Source organism: Corvus brachyrhynchos, unplaced genomic scaffold (genome assembly GCF_000691975.1).
Source record: "Corvus brachyrhynchos isolate BGI_N302 unplaced genomic scaffold, ASM69197v1 scaffold542, whole genome shotgun sequence".
Lineage (NCBI taxonomy): Eukaryota > Metazoa > Chordata > Aves > Passeriformes > Corvidae > Corvus > Corvus brachyrhynchos.
Genome location: NW_008236766.1, coordinates 1,604,906 through 1,626,527, shown reverse-complemented (window position 1 = coordinate 1,626,527; position 21,622 = coordinate 1,604,906). Strand labels below are relative to the sequence as shown.

The window sequence follows — 21,622 nt, the reverse complement described above, 5'->3', positions numbered from 1 at the left end:
AATCGCCTGCCCGTTGTCTGCTGGAAGAACACTAAAAACAGCACTCTGCTGCTGAGGTCTGGGGGCTTTCATGGAAAAAGTGTGGTGGGCCTCTTCAAATCCCAAAACACACATCCCACGGGTGAGTTGATGCAGCCAGGCTTTCTGTAGAAGGAGTTTCACATAGAAATGCTTAGTTTGCTGGGGGAAAATCAGTGATCTGGTTGAATCAAAAGTCTCAGGATATAAATGGTTATCTAATACTATTACTTATTGGATGTCAAAATCCTGAATGGTATGAAAGCAGTTCAAAAAATATGAATGAATAACTTTGGACCAACACAAGATTTACCAGAATGGTTAGTTTTTCAGAAGAATATAATATTAGGGCAACACTAATTTTGGAAATAACATTAGTTGACTTCCATCATTCACAGTCAGTGTTTAGGATACTTATGACTGCCTGGATTTCCATCTCTTATGCTGATAGCTTTTTCAGAGTTAATTTCATGCCAAGAATGAAGGAGTCAGTATTTTCTTTAATCAAAGTTATTTAGAAATTATTCCAGAATTAGGCCATAATTTTTCTTTTTGGAGAAAAAGGAAATGTGAGGTCGAATTGGAATACCAGAAACTCATTAAGGTAGCAAAGAAATTCCTTTGTTCTGTGTATGTTTGCAATTCTCCCTAGTAATGACTAAAATGAAACTAAAAGGTTTGACTCTACTCCAGTGTATTTTATAGAATGTTTCAAAGTCTGTAACAAGCATACTGTACACTTGTGTACAAGTGGTATGAAAGTAGTTTGAAGATTACATGATTTAAATCTTTTCTACATAGTCCTCCATAATTTTTCCTTCACAGAGTATCTTTATGAAAACCACATTTTTCTTACTTTTTAAGAGCAATTTTTAGCAGACATTATGAGGTTTTGTGTGTATCAAATGCACCTTTAAAATATCATTATTTCAGAGATATTAGAAAAAATTTTTTGATGTTAGACAGTGTCTGGACTGGGTAACTTGTGAATCACTAATTATCTGCTGAATATTCATTGCTATAGCCCTGATTCAGTGTATCTCTTCCGAGTTTTGTGGGAGCTTTTTTTTTAGTTGGAATGATGAGCAATGAAGGCAATGAATTGAAATTTTTACAATGTGTTTTTGTTGAAAGGATTAACAAAATGAATCAGTGAAGTGTTGCCAATAGTTGACACCGCAGCTGCCAAAGCTAATGGCTACAACCAGTTCTTCCACGTGCTTATGATGTGAATCCTAGGCATGGCTATTCCAATGTTAGTCTTCAATTGATTTAATACTGATTGTCCTGGCTGAAATACAGATGAGGCATCTTTAGCCCGGTACAAATAGAAAAAATTGGAAGAAATCTGCAGGAATAGTCTCGAAATTATATAAGGACAGACTCTTTGATATTTTCTGTAGCAGCTATCATTTCTTTGTGCATGGGAGTTGGAGAGCCTTCCAAATCAAGACCTACAAAGTCTGACCCATGAACACATGTTTCTTGTGTGTAACTGTAATGCTTTTGTAGGTGGTTTCTTTTCTTAATTTTATATTCTTAATTTTATATTAAATTTATATTCTTAATTTTGTATTCCCATTGCCATACATCCAGCAGAATATTATGCCGTAAATAAACTGATCGACACTAACTGTATCTGACAGATACTCCCTTCTGGAGTCATTGTTTCTTTTAAAATGTGAAGAAAATGGAGACTTTCCTCATGAAGGTACAGCAAGGAAAATGGAGAATTTTTATAGGGTATTTTTCTTATTCATAATGAAGTTGAAGCTTGGTGAAACAAAACCGATGAACAAAGGTAGTTATACACAGCTGCCTCAGCAGGAGTTGTGTACAGTGAAGGAAAGTCTTCATCAAAAAATGCAAACTAAGAGGGCAAAGATAATCTGAAGTTAAATTCAAATGGACAGATTCATTCTTTCCTAAGCAGAGATTTCATAGCAGTAGATTTTTATTGGTCAGCTCTGGATTGATACAGGGAAACAGAGAGGACCTGCTGGAACTTAATGAACATTTTTGTGATTTCGTGTTACGTGGTGTGTTACGCAAGTTTTTAAAGCATAGTTGGAGGTCAATATGTTATATAAGAAGAACAGAATATATTTTTAAAAGAAATTGTGCACAGTACTTAATTTCTGTGTGGAACCAAACTGTATGTGCGACAGAATTGTATTTCTCTAACGTCTATCCAAAAAAGGATTATTAACAGATGTTTGAATATGAGCTGGAGAGTATAGAAGTCTTTTGAAATGTTCTTTGAAACCTGCAAGTTGGTTTCTGAATTACACTTTGACCTCTCTGGGAATTTTGTTGCAGGGCATTGTAGTTCTAAATATGACATTCTACACCTAAATTAGCATTTATTGGTCAGCTACCCTGTGGGAAGAACATTTCTGTTTCTTGGATGTAGTAACACTATCCAAGAGAGCAGTTATCTTGGTACAGGCTGGACTATTGATTGTATTAGGACTTGTAAGATGAAGTTGGAGCAACCCATGACCAGGCATATAAAGCACATATTAGCCTTGTATGACTAAGCAATGCATTTCTTTCCTGAGATAAAAGGAAAAATAAATGGGATAAAATTGCTACTGGGATCTCCATCCCCATCTTTTGTTTAGATCTGTGGTGCTGTGGTGACCTTCATGTGTGACAGAGCGCTTGAAAGATGAGTCATTTCATAGAAATCCCAGTTCACCTGTGCAGGCAGGGGGCAATGCTTTGAGTTACCACTTTATGCTGCTGTGTTGGGATGATGTGTGGTAAGGATGAAGGGCAAATTTTCCATCTCTCATCCTTCACAAGGACATTTTTGCCTTCACTCTTTAATTCTGGTATCTGCTTGGTTCAATGACAGACTTTGATGTAAGTCAAGCTGTTTTCTAAAACACACACAATACTCTGTACAAAATAAAACTTCATAAATGCAAGTGGTATAGACATTATCCTTTCATTTAGACAATTCATTTCTTTTCATTTAGCTAAATTGTTAAGACCTAAATTGACTTTTTGTGGCATTATTTCAAGGACTAGGGGACCTAGAGATCATTCCAGTGGAATTTCAGGATGTGTAAATCCTGCTTAGGAGTTGAGGAGAAAATAATGTTCCTCCTCAGGCTTTTTCCACTTGGTCAGATAGAAGCAGCATGATGTTTCCTGCAGGAAATATCATCACTTCCTAATTGTACTTTCAATTCAGACACTAATTTCTATCTTGAAATTTCGTTTGCCCCTCCATCTAATTAGCTTACTGTCTATTAGTCTCCAGCATAGAATCTGATTGGATCATCATTGGAGAAAACTATTTACAAATTACCATTGTGTTTTGTCAAAATGTGCTCAGTCAAATTCTTTGACTCTGTCTCTTATTCCAAATCTTGGCTCTTGTGATCAAGATACCAAATCCTGGTTTAAGCAGCTATGAAACTTTTGTCTTATAGTAAGTCCAGAGGTGGCTGCAATAAACTGGAATGCCAAACATTTTGTTTTGCATTTGAAAAAAAATAAACTGACTCATTGATACTGAACATGACTTTGTCATCATGTCATCATATTATGGCCCAGGACCTGAGCTTCATCCCCTTTCCTTAAGTCCTTGCACCTGGACACAATGGGTGGATGTTTTCTGGTTGAGATTATTTTTTTAATTATTATTTTTGAGGGGTTTTTCCCTTGCTTCTGTGTTTCGTTAACGGTTTCTTAACTTTTTTAATGGGCACTGTATCCCAAGGAACCTTCAAGTACAGGTAAGTAACCTTCCTTTTCTGGAATGAGGGAGACCTGGTTGAGTATGGTTTTAACTTACTTTTGTTGAAGAAACAGTTTTGTCTGTTCTCTGCACATTTTGCTGACAAGTAGCATAAACTTAGAAATGTTACCTTTTGTTTGGAGAGTGAAGGGAAGGCTGCGTTATCTTCACTCTGTTCTGATCACATAATGGCTGATGATGAATATTTTAAGTAGTGACCATGAAGTAACGGTTTCAGAAGTTCAGCTTTGTGTGGAGTGCAAGAGAACATTGCTGGATCCTGCTGTGCAGCCAGGTAATGAACAGCTTGTCATCAAAGGAAAGGCTTTTTGAACCTTTCATAGGCTAACTAGGACATCTTCAATGCTCTGCTTTACACAATACACCACTTACTCTATGTATTTACAAATTGTATGTTTCTTTTTTAATGTATTCCATTCTTCTTGTGACTCTAGCTCCCGCTTCTTTAGAATCTTCAAGCAGTATAGAACAGGAGAAGTACCTACAAGCCTTACTGAATGTGATCTCTGTCCACTGCAAAATGAATGGCAGCAATACTCTCACGGTTAGCCCAACAATTGCTCTGTCTCCAGGTAAAATTGGTTTGTACAGTGCTTGTCTCTGGTTAAGCTGACAAGTGACTTTTCTCTGATTTGGTGCTAGTTCAATCTTCCATATGAATTCTGTTGTTTCTTTATTGTTAGACTTTCCAGGTACCCTATTCACTCTTAGGTTCACTGAATGTGTTTTCTGTAGCTAAAGAATGTTTATGATCTTCCCAAAATAGTTTTCAGTATTAATCTGACAGTAAAGTCTTTTATAACAAATTAACAGTAAACTGCATATTGAATAAAAGATTAGCAAATTTAAAAGAATGCAAAATCTGCTCCATTTTATATAATGAGGAAGTATGAGGTTGCAAGGTGAGAACAGATAACACTATTTAGCTGCAGCAGCAATGGAAGGCATATAGGCCTCTTTATGCATTACATACTCATAATGGTTTCTACAAATGTAATTTCCAAAATTTTCTGCAGTGTAAACTCTTTCAAAATACACTCTTTGAGTTATGCCTAGGTGGAACCATGAAGAAATTATTCCATGTTTTATTTCAGTTATTTTATGATGAAACCTGGTAAGGTTTAGGTGAAGGTAACCCCAACATGTCAGGAAGGACTATGTGACTTGAAATTGTGTCTGTCTTGTCTTACTCAGTTGGTTTTAATTGGCCTAATACTGCCAAACAGTGGCTTTTCTTGTAAAGTAACACCATCCCAAAGTGTGTGCGCTTTGCTTCATTTATTGTAAAATATGTTGATTGCTTAGCTGTATCTAACACCTTCATACTGTTGCCAATGTACGCATTTGTCTTAAAAAATAAATCTAAAGTACAAAATTGGCAAGAATTAGCTGTACTGGGTGAAAAGGGGCATTTTATCAGTCATATTAAGTGTTAGTCTGATTAACACTGTAGCTTTTTTAATCTTCTATTCTTTTTTTGGCTGACTTTAGGCACTGAAACGAGGGCTTCAAGAATGTCTACTGTGTTTAAGCAGGTAGTGCCAGGACATTTGGATGTAAATCTATCCAGTAGCTTTGCTCGAGGAGGTTAGTAAGACTAGCTCAAAGTCTATTATTTGAAGTAATAAATTATGAAAAAATGTTAGTGAAATAAAAATACATATACTCTTTCTTGATTCATTGTTCTGTGAAACAACAAAACAGAAATTAGATTGGCCTCAGTCTGTAACATTATCTAAGTATCTAATTTCTGTTCAAATCCTTTACTCACCATTGAAATAAAATTGGTTTCATGTTGGAATTAGTGAAAAATTAAGCACTCAAATAGGGATTATGTTTCTAAATAAACTGGGATTCATCCATATTTCTGATTTGTTTGTGTATGGCCTCAAAATGCATATTTTTATATAAGCATTTAATAGACTTTAGAATCTGCAATTACAGATCATTCCAATGTGTGTCTGAAGCTTAGCTGATGCTTCATAACATTACAAATAATCTGTGAATAATTTTACTCAAAGTAGCAGGGAGTTACACAGCCAGGTGTTGTAAGTAGGGAGATACAGTGCATTCTTTGGAAATAGTTGTGCCTAGTTACAGGGGCTCATCAGTGTCATTTCTGCAAGAACCTTTCATTCTGTTAAGGAGATTCCAACTACTTCTACACTTCTAGTCTGATGAAATTGTTATGATTTTTTTGTGTGCAACATGTGCATAAATTAGTGCACCAAATTCCTTAAATATAGGTTTGTTAAAATAAGGATGAATCTATTCCCTAAAAGGAAGCATTTTATATTTGATTTATTACCTTCTAGCCATGAAGGCTCCCTTTACAATTATTTCTAGTATCTATAGTGTTATATCTAAAAGTTGTGTTTCTTCTCTTTCGATACCTCATCTAAAATTAGTTAGATTTACATTGACCTGCTGAGACCCATTCCAGCCTAAATCTTCTTGTGTGATACAAAACCTATAGCTTCATATGGGGAAGGATAAAAGTACTTCATAGAGAAGAAATTCCAGAAGAGGTGGGATGGGATTAAGGAAATGAAAGAAGGAAGAGCATGAAAGGAGGGAGAAAGGAAAATGCTCAGAGATGTATGGGGAAGTGATGTGAGAACTGTAGCAGAAGGGAAGAGAGGAAGGGCAGGAGAGGACATGGGGATTGCCAAAGAATGGAGAATTCTGTGTATTTTCATTAATCGTAGTAAATGCATATTTCTTATCTAAGAGTTTCGTTTATGTTCTGTGCTCACTGTGTTGCTACTGTGTTGTGTTGTAGCTGGAGATGAGTAAAGGTGGTGATTTTAATTGGCTGGGTGAAATAGCTGGGGCTGAAGAGAGCAGGAGGGAATAGTGGCTGCAGTTGTTGGATAGGTGGTGGCTGTGCCCGGCCTGGTTGAGCACTGGAGCAGTGGCAGTGCTGGGTGGCTGACAGCAGAGGTTTGGTTGTGTTCCATCCCCTCGTGCCAGCACAAAAGCACCAACAGGCAAGTGGTGCTGAGGGGCAGCAAGGGTGCTCCAGATAAGTCAGGGAAAACTCACTGGTTGCTGTGTGGAAGTTGTCTTTTGAAGATAAAGGGATTACTGAAATAACTGCTGCTGGTTTCTAGGATTAGAGGTCGTGGTAAGTGTGATAGGATGAGTTTGTTGCTACTCAGAGAAGAAAAAAGGAGCCTGAAGGCAGTATTGGGTCACAGACATGTTGTTTTGTTGGACATTGAAATCCCTTGGCTAAATTTCAGCAGTAATCAGGAAGAGGGCAGGAAAGTTATCTTGTGTCTTGCTGGATGGCTGCCACACCTGCCCGGGTATCTGAAAGGTGTCTGTTCACAGCTCAGCAGGATACGTGAGGACTTTGCTGAAACATAAGAATGTTTGACAAGTACAGTGGGAGCCCAAGTGAAGGTGAGAAGTTGACAGGGGAAGAGGGAACAGAGAAAGGGAATATCTCCCTGGAGAGAAGTAAACAATAGGCTTTTTAGATCAGCTGATACAATTGTTTTAAAAGAAATTCTAAAATACATAGAGTATATAAAGTCTCTAAAGTTGTTCTCAAATCCATTATCACAAAGTTCTCACTACTTTTTCACAGCTAGATACATTTCACATGTGAAACAGCAAGCAGCTATGGATTATATCCTACACTGTGCAAAATACAATAGCTGTATTTTTGTGGTTTGGATTCTGGATCACTCTTTCTTTCCTTGTGTTTATTATCACACACACCAGGGCTGAAAAGCCAGGTTCAGCTATGATACACCAGTTGAAAATTACATTTTCTAATTTTTGTGCCAGACAATGCATTTGTAATACATACATTTTAAAATACAAGTTAGAATAGTGCGTGAATAGTGTTTCTCATTTTTTAAAACCATCATTTTTCTGAACAGTCATCAGTTGTCCTGAATATTTGTGTCTGTGTCAAGTATGATTTTTTACTTTATCTGGAACATTGTCACGAAGCATCTGCCCAAAGCTCAGTCAAGTTGGTTTTGATCTGAAATGTTTGGTCAAATACTTATGTTTCATAATATATTTTTGTTCTTTGACTTTTTTTGGTTGATATTTTTCATGAGAATTTTAAGTTCACACAAAAGCCATAGCTTTTCCTCTTGTATTCCTTTGTAAGTATAGTGTGGTTCTGCAGAGCAGCACTTCTTACCTGGCATTGCTGTGTAATTTAGCAGAATAAAAAGTTTTCTTAGTATGTTCTGCTGCTATTGGAAAAATACTAGGATATTTATAATTAATAAATACAGGCCCAGCTCAGAGAATTTTTTTCAAAGCAGAAAACATTAACATTTTGAGTATGATTTAATAGAATATTTGTATTAAAAGGACTTGGTTGTGTTGATGTGGGTTTTGAGCCAAAGATATATACACTGATAAACATATAAGGGTCCCACTGAAAATGAGGATTTTTGCAAGGGAAGAGGAAATCTTTTTGTGTGGTAGATATTACATGTTTGCTTAATTATATACTTGTACACAGTCCTTTAAAAATGTCTGTAGGTGTATAGAACTAATATGCATTCTGCTTTCATTTTGAGGTCCATCAGATTATGTACTTCATGTCCCTAGACTAAACCAGTTTTTTATAAAAGGCATTTATGTTGGGATTTTTAATTAAACTAGCTTTCAGCTGGATGGAAGCTTTCAATAAAGTATTCATCAGAATGATTTAATCATTACATTTCCTCTGATATTATAATTATGGAAAAGCACATGATGGCTGTGCTACATGTTTGAAGCTATTGCAATGACAATGGAAATTATTCCTGTTTGATAAATGGATACCTCCTTCCCATTTTTATATTGGTTTTGTGGCTTGATTGATGTTTTGTCTTGTGATGGCTAAGATTTGTGCTGTCTGATAAATCATGTACTATAAAGAAATGCAATATATACTTGATCTTTGGAAATTAATAAGTAACCCTTTTCTTCTTTCCTGCAATGTGTTTCGCTGCAATGTGCATTCCATTCCTCCTCCTTCTGTCTTAACTGTTATCTGCCAGTGCTTGGGTACAGAGATAAATGTTTCACTCATTCAAATTCCAAATCAGCAACTAAGGAAAGAGTCCATCAAGGTACTGTATTCTGTGTCCTGAAAGCCCATTCTTTTCTACCATCTTCTGCTGCAGTGTCCTAATTAATTCTAAAGTGATACTGACAGAAAGCCTTGTTTCTGCATTAACAAAATTCTGGGGGTTTTAGTTCAGCGTTGTGTTTTTGTTATGTTCTGGAGGTTTTTTGCCCATCGAATGTATGTGCAGTGACAGTGATTTAACACAGAGTGGTATGTAGAAAGTTTTCTCTGTGGAAGTTTTAAACAGCTAAAAATCAGTTCTTGAAAAGAGTAGTATTCCTACTGCTTTAGTAAAATAGCTAAGAAATACCACTATCTAGTCAATGAATTTCTTTCCATAATTACTGTTAATGAACAGGGGAAGGTTGATTACTGTCAAATCAGAAAGTCATGATACAGCGTATGCCAAATAACGAAAGCAAACAAACTACTAGGCAAAATTACAATAGAAACATAATTGTGCCTTTTAATCACTGCTGTCCATGCTGGTAAACATGTTCATCTGCATGTATTTGTAGCCAGTTTTGTTGCTTTTGATGTGCCACAAGTGCTAATGATGGGTGCATTTGTGAAATGCTCCAAAGTGTCACTGTGTATTTTTGTACACTTCATCTCTGAGGACAGCAATCTGGTGTTGGAGCTTGCATTTTTCAAACCAAATGAGCGAGAGCTTATTTCTCTTACTAAGTGTTTGCCATGGTTTCTGCTTGCTAAAGTCTTTATTGTTTCATGTGTAGTAGCTGAGGTGTGGAACAAAAGTTTGTGCTAAACACACTGCTTTACTTCATGAGGTGTTTTATAAAAGTGGCTGGCTGTGAAGTGGGAGCTGTTCAGAGCTGTCACTGCCTCAGAGCTCCTTGCCAGCCATTCTCAGTTGCTGCAGTTCATCTGCTCACGTCTCAGACTAGCAGCCAGACGGGCAGAGAAGCTAAGCTGTACAGACAAGTCCCTGTTGAGGGTTATCACACAGAATTATTTTTTAATAGAAACCTAATCCTGCTTCTAAAAAATAGAATAAAATTATTTTGCTGGTTGAGCTATCTCAGTGGAATTTACTGTTATCTGCATCTTTTTTTCTTCCATGCAAGAAATGTTAACTATGCACATTATTGGATTTTCCTGAAGAGGGGTGGGTGTTGGTCCTATTGTACCTAAATTTCTAGTACTATGAGGTATTTATGGTGCCTCTTTTGGATATCTTGCCTCACAGATTTATGGACAAGCGTCTTTTCTGATAATCTGATTTACTGCATATTGGGATAAAGAATTTCACACTGCCATTTGGATGCCAAATTTAGTGTACTTTAAGGGATTTTATTTTCAAGTAGTGCTATTCATACTCTGAGAATCCAATACCTTTCACATGCCTCATATTGCACACACAAAAACAATCTCACGAGATCCTGGTTATTAATTGAGGTACAAGAAACAGAAAAATATTTACTGCCTATCTTTTCTTCTAGCACTAAACAGGCTGTGGCAATCTGGTATATCACTGCTTTATCTTACACTGAAATCACCAAAACTCTCTCAAGCATGATGAGATTAGAGCATGTCTGTGTGCTGTAGGAATTTCCTCCCCTGGCAGTGCCAACAGAGCTGCAGCAGCAAGGTGTACAACATGCAGACTCAAAGTGCTGTTGGGATGTTGGTGTGATGCCATTCAAAAATTGCTGCTTTTCAGGTGCAGTCTGTGGTTCCACATCACACTGCACTGTTTCAAGCTCATGTTGTTGCTAGCTTTGGGATTTCTGTACTTTTCTGATTTCTGTCCCTCTACAAATTTCATTTCCATGCACTTACATGGACATTACTATTTGCAAATTGTGATTTATCACCACATTACTGATATCATAGCAACTATTTCCTCTACAGTAGAAAGCTCTGGACAGAGTTAGATGAGTGTCTTAAGTTAAACAACAATGCAGTAGGATGGTTTTGATAATTTTTGTTACAAACCAATTTTTTTCCAGTACTTGCTGTTAATTATGTCCTGTGAGGGATGCATGTGACATGTTTAAGCATATGTCTTAGTAATTCTGATCTCCAGTGCCTCACACAAAGAGGTTTTTAAATATTCTTCATCCTTATGAAGGTGTCTGGGCGAGTCTTCGTTCAAGCAACCGATTTATCAACACTCAGACTCCATTCATTGATGTTGGTGCAAGACTTGCAGGGAAAGATAACACCCCTCCCTACAGCAGCAGCTCTTTTCTACAAAGTCAGCTTTTGAGAAGACAAGCAGCCCTCTATATATTTGGAGAAAAGTCTCAGTTACGGGTAATGGCAGTCTTTTTCTATGTGTAACATAGTTTTATTTGGTTGAGTTTAATTACTCTCATGTTGTTAGAAACAGTAAATAATATTCTAGATAAGCTGCATGGGTAACTGTCCTAAAGGTGTAAAGTCTAATGGGAATTATTTCTATATGGAGAATAACAATTAATGTTGTATTACTAAGTGGGGCCTGGGCTGGGTGAAAATCAAGCTCTGTGGTTATATAATGCAACAAAGTTAACCCAAATTAAAATATTAAATATTACTATCAACAATAAATATTTAATATTTAATATTAAAATAGTACATATTTAATATTAAATTAACTAAATTACCTTGAAGAGTGGTTAAAGATCAGGCTCAAACTCAACAAAAATTTTGTGCACAGAGCTCTATTTGCCACTTTTGGTGAAGTGCTGATGTGTAGTTGAGCTGAGAGATCCAAATGGGCAGCAGATGGCCAGAGAGAAGTGGAGCTCTGCATTTGGAAGTTCTTGCTTTCAGAGCCACACTTAATGACACCTAAATACACACTGCTGTCCTCTGACCCCACTGGCTGCTCATCTCATGTTCAGCTGAGTCCTAAGCTCAGTGGTTTCTGTTTTGGGAAACATGAAACAGGCTAATTCGGTAATTTAAAGTGCAATTTTATTTTTCCTGATGTGTTGAAATACGTTATGAAGGAGACAGAATGTTGTTAGTCAGGGAAGCAATTATCAGAGAAGGAAACCTTCATTACTGTGGGCAGGACTAAACTCACCCAAAGCCAAACTGATGAGAGTAAGACCAGCCCAGAACTTCTGATTTAAATACATGAAGAGGACCATGATGTCTGCAGTTTTGTACATATTTTTTCATAGATTTTAATGTTTTAGATTCAGTTGCTTGAAAAACAGATGTCCTCTAATTCTTAGTAGTTTTGCTTGTTTTCTGAAAATGTTTTCAGATTTTTTTTTTAAATCTCTGTGTTCAAAGATTAAAAAATCAGTTGTTTTCTACTTTCTTATTCAAAATGTGAGCATACAAAAAATATTACATATTTTTTGAAATACAAAAGGCTCAAAAACCATTATTGGTAGTAGGAAAATACATCGCTATTCATTTTTTTCTGAAATTATATTCCATCAGGAGGTGGAGGCGTCATGCTGTACATAGAATTAAATTGCTATAATCCAAAAATAACGACCATTTTTGTTTGTTTGATTTCTTAATGAATGATAAGTGAAGAGTTCAATCACGCATCTAAAGTTGTGTAGCAGAAACTACTGCTTTATTCTGCTAAATACCATGTCACCTAAATTGATGAGGAAAACAGAAATATACAACATTTTAAAGAAATGGTGCTATTTTCCTCAATTGCTTTTGTCATGCATTATTACAACTTACCATTGTTGAGTTATTGAATTTATTTTTGAACCATGCCAAAATATAAACGGAATTAAAGCCGGGCTTTCACTTTCCTACATTTTTGCTTGGCATTCTATGGAGGAGCTTAATGAAGATTATTTGCAGGCCAGCTTTAATTCAATGAAAGCAATTTCTGAAGAAAACTCAAGAAGTTTGGCATGAACCTCTTCAGTGATGCTCTTCATACTTGAGAATTGTTTTTCCTAATAATGTTCTCCATATTATGCTTTTCATCATAATCCGTTGGGTTTTGGTGGGGTTTTTGTTAGTCAGCTAACTTGTTCTCTTAATTCAGTCCTCCTCTCTTACTGCTCCTTTGCTAAATGCAGTAAGTTAAGTAAAACATGAGGAATTCTGCTAGGAAAACCATCCAGCTGCTGCTCTGTGCTGAACCAGGTACTTCAGTCAAACAACTCCCTCAATGTCCAGTGTCTCCTTAGATGAGTCAGCTGGTTTGCAGTTATGGGGGTTCTTTTTGGGTGTGGGGGTTACTTTTTTCTGCTTTATTGATCTCCCAAAATGTGTCCTGCACTGTTCATATGTCATCTGTACAGATATTTTCATTTTTATTTGTTTATTGTTGATTTGCTTTAAAAATGTTAAAGACAGCACATTATGTTGTATATAAACAGTCACTCAACTTTTTCACTACTATTACTGCTAGAATTATTATTATTATTATTATTATTGAAAATATGACTGCTGTGCACTACATTCTGCTGTTCTGGTTATAGCTGGGTACTTTATTATGGTACATATTGCAAGGATTTTTATTATATTTTTTATTATCCTGGGCAGGTGTTTAGCTGCACAGATTTTTCATGAGGAATTAATTATTTAGCAATAAAGCAGGCAAGACTTTGGGATTTAAGGAGTCTGTCAGTGAAAAATATGCTTCCCTTTTAAATTACATCTGCTGTTGTCCTTTTCATACAGGGGTTCAAACTTGATTTTGCTTTGAATTGTGAATTTGTTCCTGTTGAATTCAGTGACATCCGACAGACAAAGGCGAGCTTTAAAAAGCTGATGAGAGCTTGTGTTCCCAGCACTATTCCTACTGATTCTGAGGCAACATTCCTCAAAGCACTTGGGGAGTCAGAGTGGTTCCCACAGGTAATTTATCTGACAGGTACTTCTGATAATCTATACACAGTGCTGCTCACACAAAATAAATTCCAAGCTCTTGTGACAGAGGACTATTGTGTTCTAACCAGATGTTCATTGCTCATTGTGATCACTTTGCTTGTTATCAATTCTGGCATTACCTAAGCATTATTATTTTAACACAATCATAACATTTACAAATATGGGAGGCATTTTTATAATAAAATTTATGTTTTATAACATGGAACACACAAAGGAGAGATGACTGGGTTTTCTATCTAAATAAATTCATGGTCTTGGTTTTCAATTATTTTTCTTATTTTATATATTTTAAAAGTTAGAAAAAAGTGTGGAACAGTAAATGAGCTTTTTGATTTTAGAACCAGTATTTGACTCTTCCTATGTATTCCCACCCTGAATTTTGGTATGCACAAGTTAAAAAATAAGCAAACATCTGTTGTGGGATATGGGGAAGTGTTTGTGGGGAAGAGAGGATTCTATGTGTGTTGAGCTCTTCTCCCTGAATCTATACCTTTATTTCCCTATCTCATATTCCTTTACATAAATATTAACCAAACCAAGGCAAGACTGGAGCAAACTTGCAAGATGCAAATTAAGAAGGATGTGGGAAAGCCAGCTCTTTGTAAATCTAAAACCACTTTAATTACAGTGAATGTTTTTTAACAGCTGCTTGTTATGTTTGGAATCTGCTGCTGAATATACTTTTCTCAAATGCCATTAATCACAGAAAGCAGAATAGAAACTTCTGCTGATCTCTTAAGGAGGAAATACTTGGGAGAAACATGTCAGTTATTACACATCAGAAAATGCACTCTTGGTTGAAATGTCCTGCAAGGGGTGGCTTAACTTCTTCCCTGAGGTGTGAGCAGAGCTGGTCATGGCTGGGTCTGGCCACCGAGCTTTTCAGGAAGGGGAGAAGTGGGGGAGAGCATGAAAAAGATTTGATTTCCTCATCATGTGAACATTTTCAATCACAGAGTGTTTGAGCAGGTTGGTAAGTGTAGATAAATGAATTTAATTTCATTTCATCATTGAATTGATGAAATAAAACATAGCAGCCCAGGGATGAAGGGCAGATAACACTGGAGTTACTCTCTTTTGGCATATTGGAGGGGATCATTCTTTGCTTTGAGTTCATCACTCTGCTGAGGACTAGGACATAATGTGGCACACCAGCTTTGTTACATTGAAACCACATTTCTGTGGTTTAAATCATGTCATATCTGACTTATGTGATAAAGCTAATTTATGACTGATAAAGTTAAATTATGACTGATTTGGCACATTTTCTACTATTCCCCTGAAAGAACATAGATCTGTCATCTCAGAAATGTTTTTATTGTATTATGCTTTCCTCTTCTGGGCAATAGAAGTTTAACATTACTGATTTTAACACTGTATGGACTAACTATCTATAAGGATGTGAATGCATAGAAGAAAATTGAAGTGCTGCCCTATATTCTGAACACAAATTACAAAAATAGTGGTTTGCATTTTTAACAATGAATCTGTAAAACCAGATTGCATATCAGTTTCCTCATTAAAGATGGAAAAAACAGCCTGCCTTCTATTCTATTGCCCAAGAAAGTGTAGAAGAATAAACAAGCTTGGTTTTAAAAGTGGTTCTCTTTTCAATCTGTTCCTATAAAAATTGCAGGAAAATTAGTCTGTCTGGGTTGGGTTTTTTCTAAATAATGGCTCTGTGAATGCTCAGAGGAGTCAAGGATTTTCTATCACAATTGCTGTAGCAATATTTGGCAGTTTTTGTAAGTGGGAAAAAAACAGACTGCCCTGAATATGGATGAATTTTCTAGGGTTTAGCTGTTGTTTGGTTGATCTTTTTTCCTCTTATTTTCTTCAATTTAATTTTCTTCTTACTTTCCTATGCCTTTTGTACTTTCTGAACTTATTTTTTTCCTTGCCTAAATGATCTTACATGATTCTTGCCATCTTTTATTTATTTTCCTATACTGTTTTCTTCCTTCTTTCAGGCTTTCATCTTTCCTATTGCTTCTGTTGGTTGGATTATATTCAGTGCTGCAAAAGAACAGTTTCACTCTGCTGTAAAAAACTGAATTGCTTATGTATTACCTATTATGTTGTTTACCAAGAGTGCTGTCATAGTGTACAAAAATGGTAAAATCATCATATAGATTTTTCTTTTTAGTAATAATAATGTGAAGTCTCATAGTAAGATAAAATCGCTCAGATTCACCTGAATTTCTTTAACCTGCTTATTTTAGCATCATTGTGTAATGAGTATTAAAGTGCAAATAATTAAAGTGTCATCTTTTCATACATTTTTGCTTGTCTGCCCAACTATCTAAACTATTTCTCAGTTTGTTTTTACATTTGTGGTTTGATTATTCGTGGTGTTGTTGTTATTTTTATTGTTCAATTCATTAATTTCCAACTTCCATGGGATTGAATATTAGTAATATTATCTTGTAAATATCTTACATGGGTTCTCCCATCAAAGTACTTAGAGACTTTATGGAACATTAACATTTCACAGGAAATTATATTAGTATTAAGCCCAGGATGGAATTTCTCTCCAGTAAATCTGTCGGCTGTGTTGTTCCCATTCTCCTTTTTATGACAGCTATTTTATTACAGTACTCATTGGCTTTAATACATTTAGTTCCTATCTTCAAAACTTCCCTTATTTTTGTTGTAGTTCAGGTGGAAATCTTTAGACTCTTACATTTTACTGTTGCCTAATCAGTTGCATCAATGTATTTTTCTGTACTATATGTAGATCCAGGAATACATTTTTAAATATTAAATATTAAAAGATTCTCTTTATTTATATTTTCTAAAGATTTATCTAGAGTGTGTTACTCATTCATAATACTTTATAGCTTCACAGGATAATGCAACTGGGTGTCATCATCTCTGAACTCCTGGAAAATGGTTCTTCTGTTATGGTTTGTTTGGAAGATGGCTGGGATATTACTGCTCAAGTAAGCTGCTATAAAAACCTTGAAATAGTTAAATATTAAGAAAAAACACAGGCAATGCCTTTTTACACAAGCGACAGATAATTCAGTATGACGTGAATAAATTTGTGTTGTGGCAGAAACCAGAATGCATAGATCCTTGCAATCATGTGCAATTTACATCATGAAATAGTTCCTTAAAATGAATTCATCTGCGTTCCTGCACCTGACCATGTGTAAGAATGAAAGCTAAACACTGCCACAACTGTTAATTTATCATTTTAAACATAGCACAGTTTAAACACGGGAGGGATTTGTTCTCTTCCATTCACTTTCCATAAGTGATCTTAGGAGACCACACAGGAAGAACACTAAATTTGTGCCAAAGTGCCTGTAATACCTGCTGCAAGGACAGATCACCTCAAACTATAAATTAGGTGAATCAAGATCTGCTGCCTGATTTAATAGATGCATTGTGTCCATGCTGCTGCTTCATAATTCAGAAGAGAAACACAGATATCCATAATTCCAGTAAATAAAACCTTCATGTGCAGCCAGCATCATAATACCAGGTAAACAAACACACAAAAGAATGTGACCATAATTATTGGAATCATTGCCAAACAATGAAGAGTAGAGAGGGGAGATACTTAGCTGGAAGTGCAAGAAGGCTGTGCTGCATTTTAAAGTCTCCTGAGATGCTGTTTATAAAAACAGACTGCAGTTGGCAGGTGCAAAAAACTCTGAAGTAGCCCTCAGGACCAATTCTTTCATGCTTTATTTGCTGAGGTAGCAGATACTATCTTTTAAATGTTTATTGTAAAAGGGGTTTTATTTCAAACAATTTGAATGTAGTAAGCATTGTAGTCACCTCCCAAGTCTGTAGCTGCTTAGGTTTTACTTCTACAGATACCATGAAGTCTCAATGTAACTGAAGCTTTTTCATGTGAAATATTATTTGGTTTGTTTTATAAAAGTACTTAATGTATGTGATAAAATACTTGTCATTGAGTTTATATGAAAGCTTTTGTTTTCTTGAACAATAAACAGGTCATTGAATGTTTATATTCATTTACTAAAGGTTTTTCCTAACTTCTGGGACTCATAACACAGAATATCCTGTCTTGTGATCTAGGTGGTATCTCTGGTGCAGTTACTCAGTGATCCCTTCTACAGGACACTTGAAGGCTTCCGAATGCTGGTGGAGAAAGAATGGCTCTCTTTTGGTCATAAATTCAGTCAACGCAGTAATCTGACCCTCAATTGTCAGGGTAGTGGATTTGCTCCTGTTTTCTTACAGTTCTTAGACTGTGTGCATCAGGTAAGCCAACCTCTAACTTTCATTTACAAGAAGGTTTCATAAAGAAATGTCATTTCAGATGTTATAGATACAGGTTTGAGAGAAGACTAGTAACATCATTCCCTAGGTTTTATTAAAATGAATGGATCTCACCTCAAGAAGTGCTGGAATGGTTGTCTAGAGGAGACTGACCCATCCATACACAGCAGACTCAGAGGGATGCTTGGTAGTAAGGATCTATTAAGGTCATTTGTGTAGAGGTTTCAAATAGAGGTTTTTTAAGTTATGACTGGCTTTTAGAGTCTTTTATTCAGAAGGAGGAATGGTGTGATTTGTAGTATGTTGACTAGACAGTTCTTCATTCCTTGTGCCTGATGATGAGCCTTGAAGAGGCCTTGTACTGCACCAGTTCTGGGAGTAATGCCAGCTATAAACCAGGGGTTCTGAGATGTTCTGATTTTTATGTCTAGTACATGTGCAGAAGAAGATGGACACCACCAACTGCGTTGTGTAGGAAGAAGTTGGGTTAAGAAGATTATACTCATTTCAGGTTAATTCTGAAGTCTGTCCTTTTCTTCATGTCAAACCACTAAACGAAAATTCTTTGCAGTGTTTCTGTGTATGCAAATACAGGAGGGGTGCTTGCATAGTTCACCTTGTACATGTGTCCTTCTTTTCCCACTTCTCTGATTTTTCTCACTGAAAAAGCTGAAAGTTTCCTTGATATTATTAACCTGTGTTAAAATGTATGGATGACTGTGTACCACAGAAAATAGCTGTTAAAGCACCAACCTTTTTACTGGGAACACACTTTCATAGGGAATATTTGCGTGAAAGAGGAGTCTGTGAGTAGCCTTACTCTGCTACCTGAAGAAAACTCCACAAATTAAGTAACTTGCAAAAGCAATGGAGAACATTCTTCAGATATATCTGTGTCAGACTGATAAGGAATGAGCTTATGAGTGAAGACTTACTGAAAAATATGTTATGGAAAAAATCCCCAACTTTCTTTGTGTCCCAATGTTAAACACCAACAGCCATCATTATTGCTGTCTCAGAAGTTAATAAATCATAACCTTGGAATTTGCATTGATTCCTACAGCATTCCCCTTATGAAAACCTTAGAAATTTTTGTCACATCTTCTGTTTCATCCATTTCCCAGTGGTTGTGGTCGTAAGGTTGGTTTTTATTTGAAACTGGGAGATTTCTCTAGAGAGAATCAGTACTGCATTTTTCGTTCAAAGAGGTCAATCTGCCCAAGTGTCACACTTCTTCTTACAGTAGGCTTAGGGTTATTGCTCCTTTTCTGAAGTAGAATAAAACCATGTTCTTGGTTGCAGTGGCTACAACAGGACAAAATTGCCATGTGCTGTAATACTGATACCCGTCTGCCTGGTGGTTCATTCAATTCCGTGAATTAAATCATTTGTCTTCGTCATGGTGCTGTATTCTCTCTGCTCTCAGTGTCTAAGCTTAAACTGGCTGATTGGATAACAGCATCCATTAGCAGAATGGAGTAAACCTATATCTGATTTAAAGCAGTAGTGTAAATTTGGAGTGAATCTTTCCAGCATTTCCCCTTACTATTTTTTGATGCTGGTCTGCTGCATATGTACTAGGTTTTTCTGGGAAGAATTTAAACCCAAAATTTCTGTTTCAGGTGTGTGCTAAACACTAGCTCTTAGAAGGTCTGAGCCAGTGATTTGTCACTTAGCTTAAAACCACTGGGGACATCAGTGTATAGTGGAGTCATCCACTCAACCAGACTAGGTTAGTCTGGGTAAAACCACAAATGTGTAGTATGGCTGCAGGAACCTCAGCTCCAGCTGCTGAGTTCGGTCTGTTTGTCTACTCTGGGTTGCTTCTAATTACTTGCTAATGTAGACGTAGCCTACATCCTGTTTCTGACCCTGAAACACTTTGCTTCAGTTTTACTGTAATAAATCTTAAAAAGTTGTCATTAAGAAAGGCAAGGAAATTATCCATGCAGTATTTCTTTCTCAAGTGATTCAGAGATGACACAAATTTTGGAAGACAAATGGGTTATCCAGAAGAAAGTTAAAAATTAAGTTCGAGGATTTGAGTTTATTGTCATGAAGTAGAATGGACTGTGTTTTCTTCATGGCAGAATTCTTGGTTTTACTTTGAATAAAGGTTAACACAGTCTGCAGTTCTAAGGACATGGAATAGTGGATTATAGTCATCCCACCTTGGAAAGTTAGGATGAAATGCAAAGTGGGATAAATCCCTGCTGTTAACAACTGTCAGGTACGATTTTGCCTCAGGCTGCGATCATGTGAATGTGTCGAGGAAATATAAGAACATTTCCTTTGTAATTCACCTCAGGTAGCAGCTTTGGTGCATATCACTCAGCAGGCATCTGACTATCTCATGAAGTATACAGGTTATTAACAGATACATTTTACAGGGAGATCTGTATTTTCTGCTTTGTGAGTTGAAGCTGTGTGCATATCCCCTGGCTGCAGCTGCGTCAGCAGGACGAGTACCTCCTGCAGCCCATCAAGAGCTATGCACTGCTGCTCTGGTGGAGATGCCACCCTTCCAGTCTCTTAGCTCAGGGGTTCTTGGGCACCTGCCTGCTTTTCCCAGCCAAAATGTTGAGAAGATTTGGTAGAAAAGACCATTACAAGCAGTTTAGCTTGTCAATCTGAAGAAGACAGTAATTTCTTATGAGGAAAGATAAAGCTGTGTAGGGGTTATAATCTTTTTGAAGTGTTATCTTCATCCAAGACAGGGCATGGGAAACATAATCAGTGTAATATAGATAATATAGACTTCTCTGTTTTTAGAAAAAAATCTGTAAGCTAAATGACTTACAGTCCCATGGAGAATGCAACTCTGACTAACTTTTCTAGCACTAGAGTTAGATTACTCTTCTAACTCATGATGATGGCACAGTATTGAGTTACCAAATTCTAACTGCGTGGTTGTAAATTCTAGGGAAATTGCTTTTGAAGTCAAATTATTGGTTGAAATTTTGTATGGATTTACCATAAAAAATAAGTTTTCTTAACATCTGTGCTTGAAATTTTTTGTGAAGTTTCATTGGTTTCTGTGCAAATTGTTACACAATTACAGAATCCAATTAGGTTGCAACTTGACCCTGAAGTGATATATATTATGATCAGTTTTTAAAAATTACCCATTAACTGGAAGCAAACATTTGGTCCTTTCAAAGTATTTTTAACCTTTAGAAATATACTAGGTGCAGTAGGAAAATTACCACAGAGCCAGTACATGCATTAAATGTCATTGGTTAAACTAAAGATACAGAGAAAACAAATGAAGCAGTGATTCCTAAATTAGAACTGCATCATCTTATAAAAAGTCATTGTTTATGCCAGTATCTCCAGGTGTCAGCTGAATTATTAATGCAAAATCAGTCTTTCACAATAGCAGCATCTGGCAGATACTTTCTCTGCTTCTAAGGAGACTAAGTTTATGCAAGTGATGTCAGTGAGGAAGCTTTTCTTATTTTTCTTCTGAATCTATTTGGTAATTTATTAAATATAATCAAAACCGGATGATTTTCTAGAGCTGACTTCTTTTAAGCTCAGTAAGGAGTTCTGTTACAGCGCCCTGTGTAAGAGGAGGTGAGTGCTGCTCCCCCGGGAGATGTGTTCAGTTATTGCAGTGTTTGCAGGAGTAGCCTCCTAGTGATTACCAGCACAGG

General features: G+C 36.3%; 1 protein-coding gene across 1 annotated transcript in view; it reads left to right on the top strand.

The window, feature by feature from the left end:
* Positions 1–21,622, top strand: part of SBF2 (SET binding factor 2) — a 188,810-nt gene that overhangs the window by 152,566 nt on the left and 14,622 nt on the right. The window contains exons 28-35 of the mRNA XM_017727347.1: positions 1–121; positions 4,225–4,362; positions 5,282–5,377; positions 8,809–8,880; positions 10,975–11,159; positions 13,500–13,676; positions 16,550–16,651; positions 17,763–17,948. Coding sequence (XP_017582836.1) covers positions 1–121; positions 4,225–4,362; positions 5,282–5,377; positions 8,809–8,880; positions 10,975–11,159; positions 13,500–13,676; positions 16,550–16,651; positions 17,763–17,948 — 1,077 coding nt within the window. The remainder of the gene's footprint in view (positions 122–4,224; positions 4,363–5,281; positions 5,378–8,808; positions 8,881–10,974; positions 11,160–13,499; positions 13,677–16,549; positions 16,652–17,762; positions 17,949–21,622) is intronic.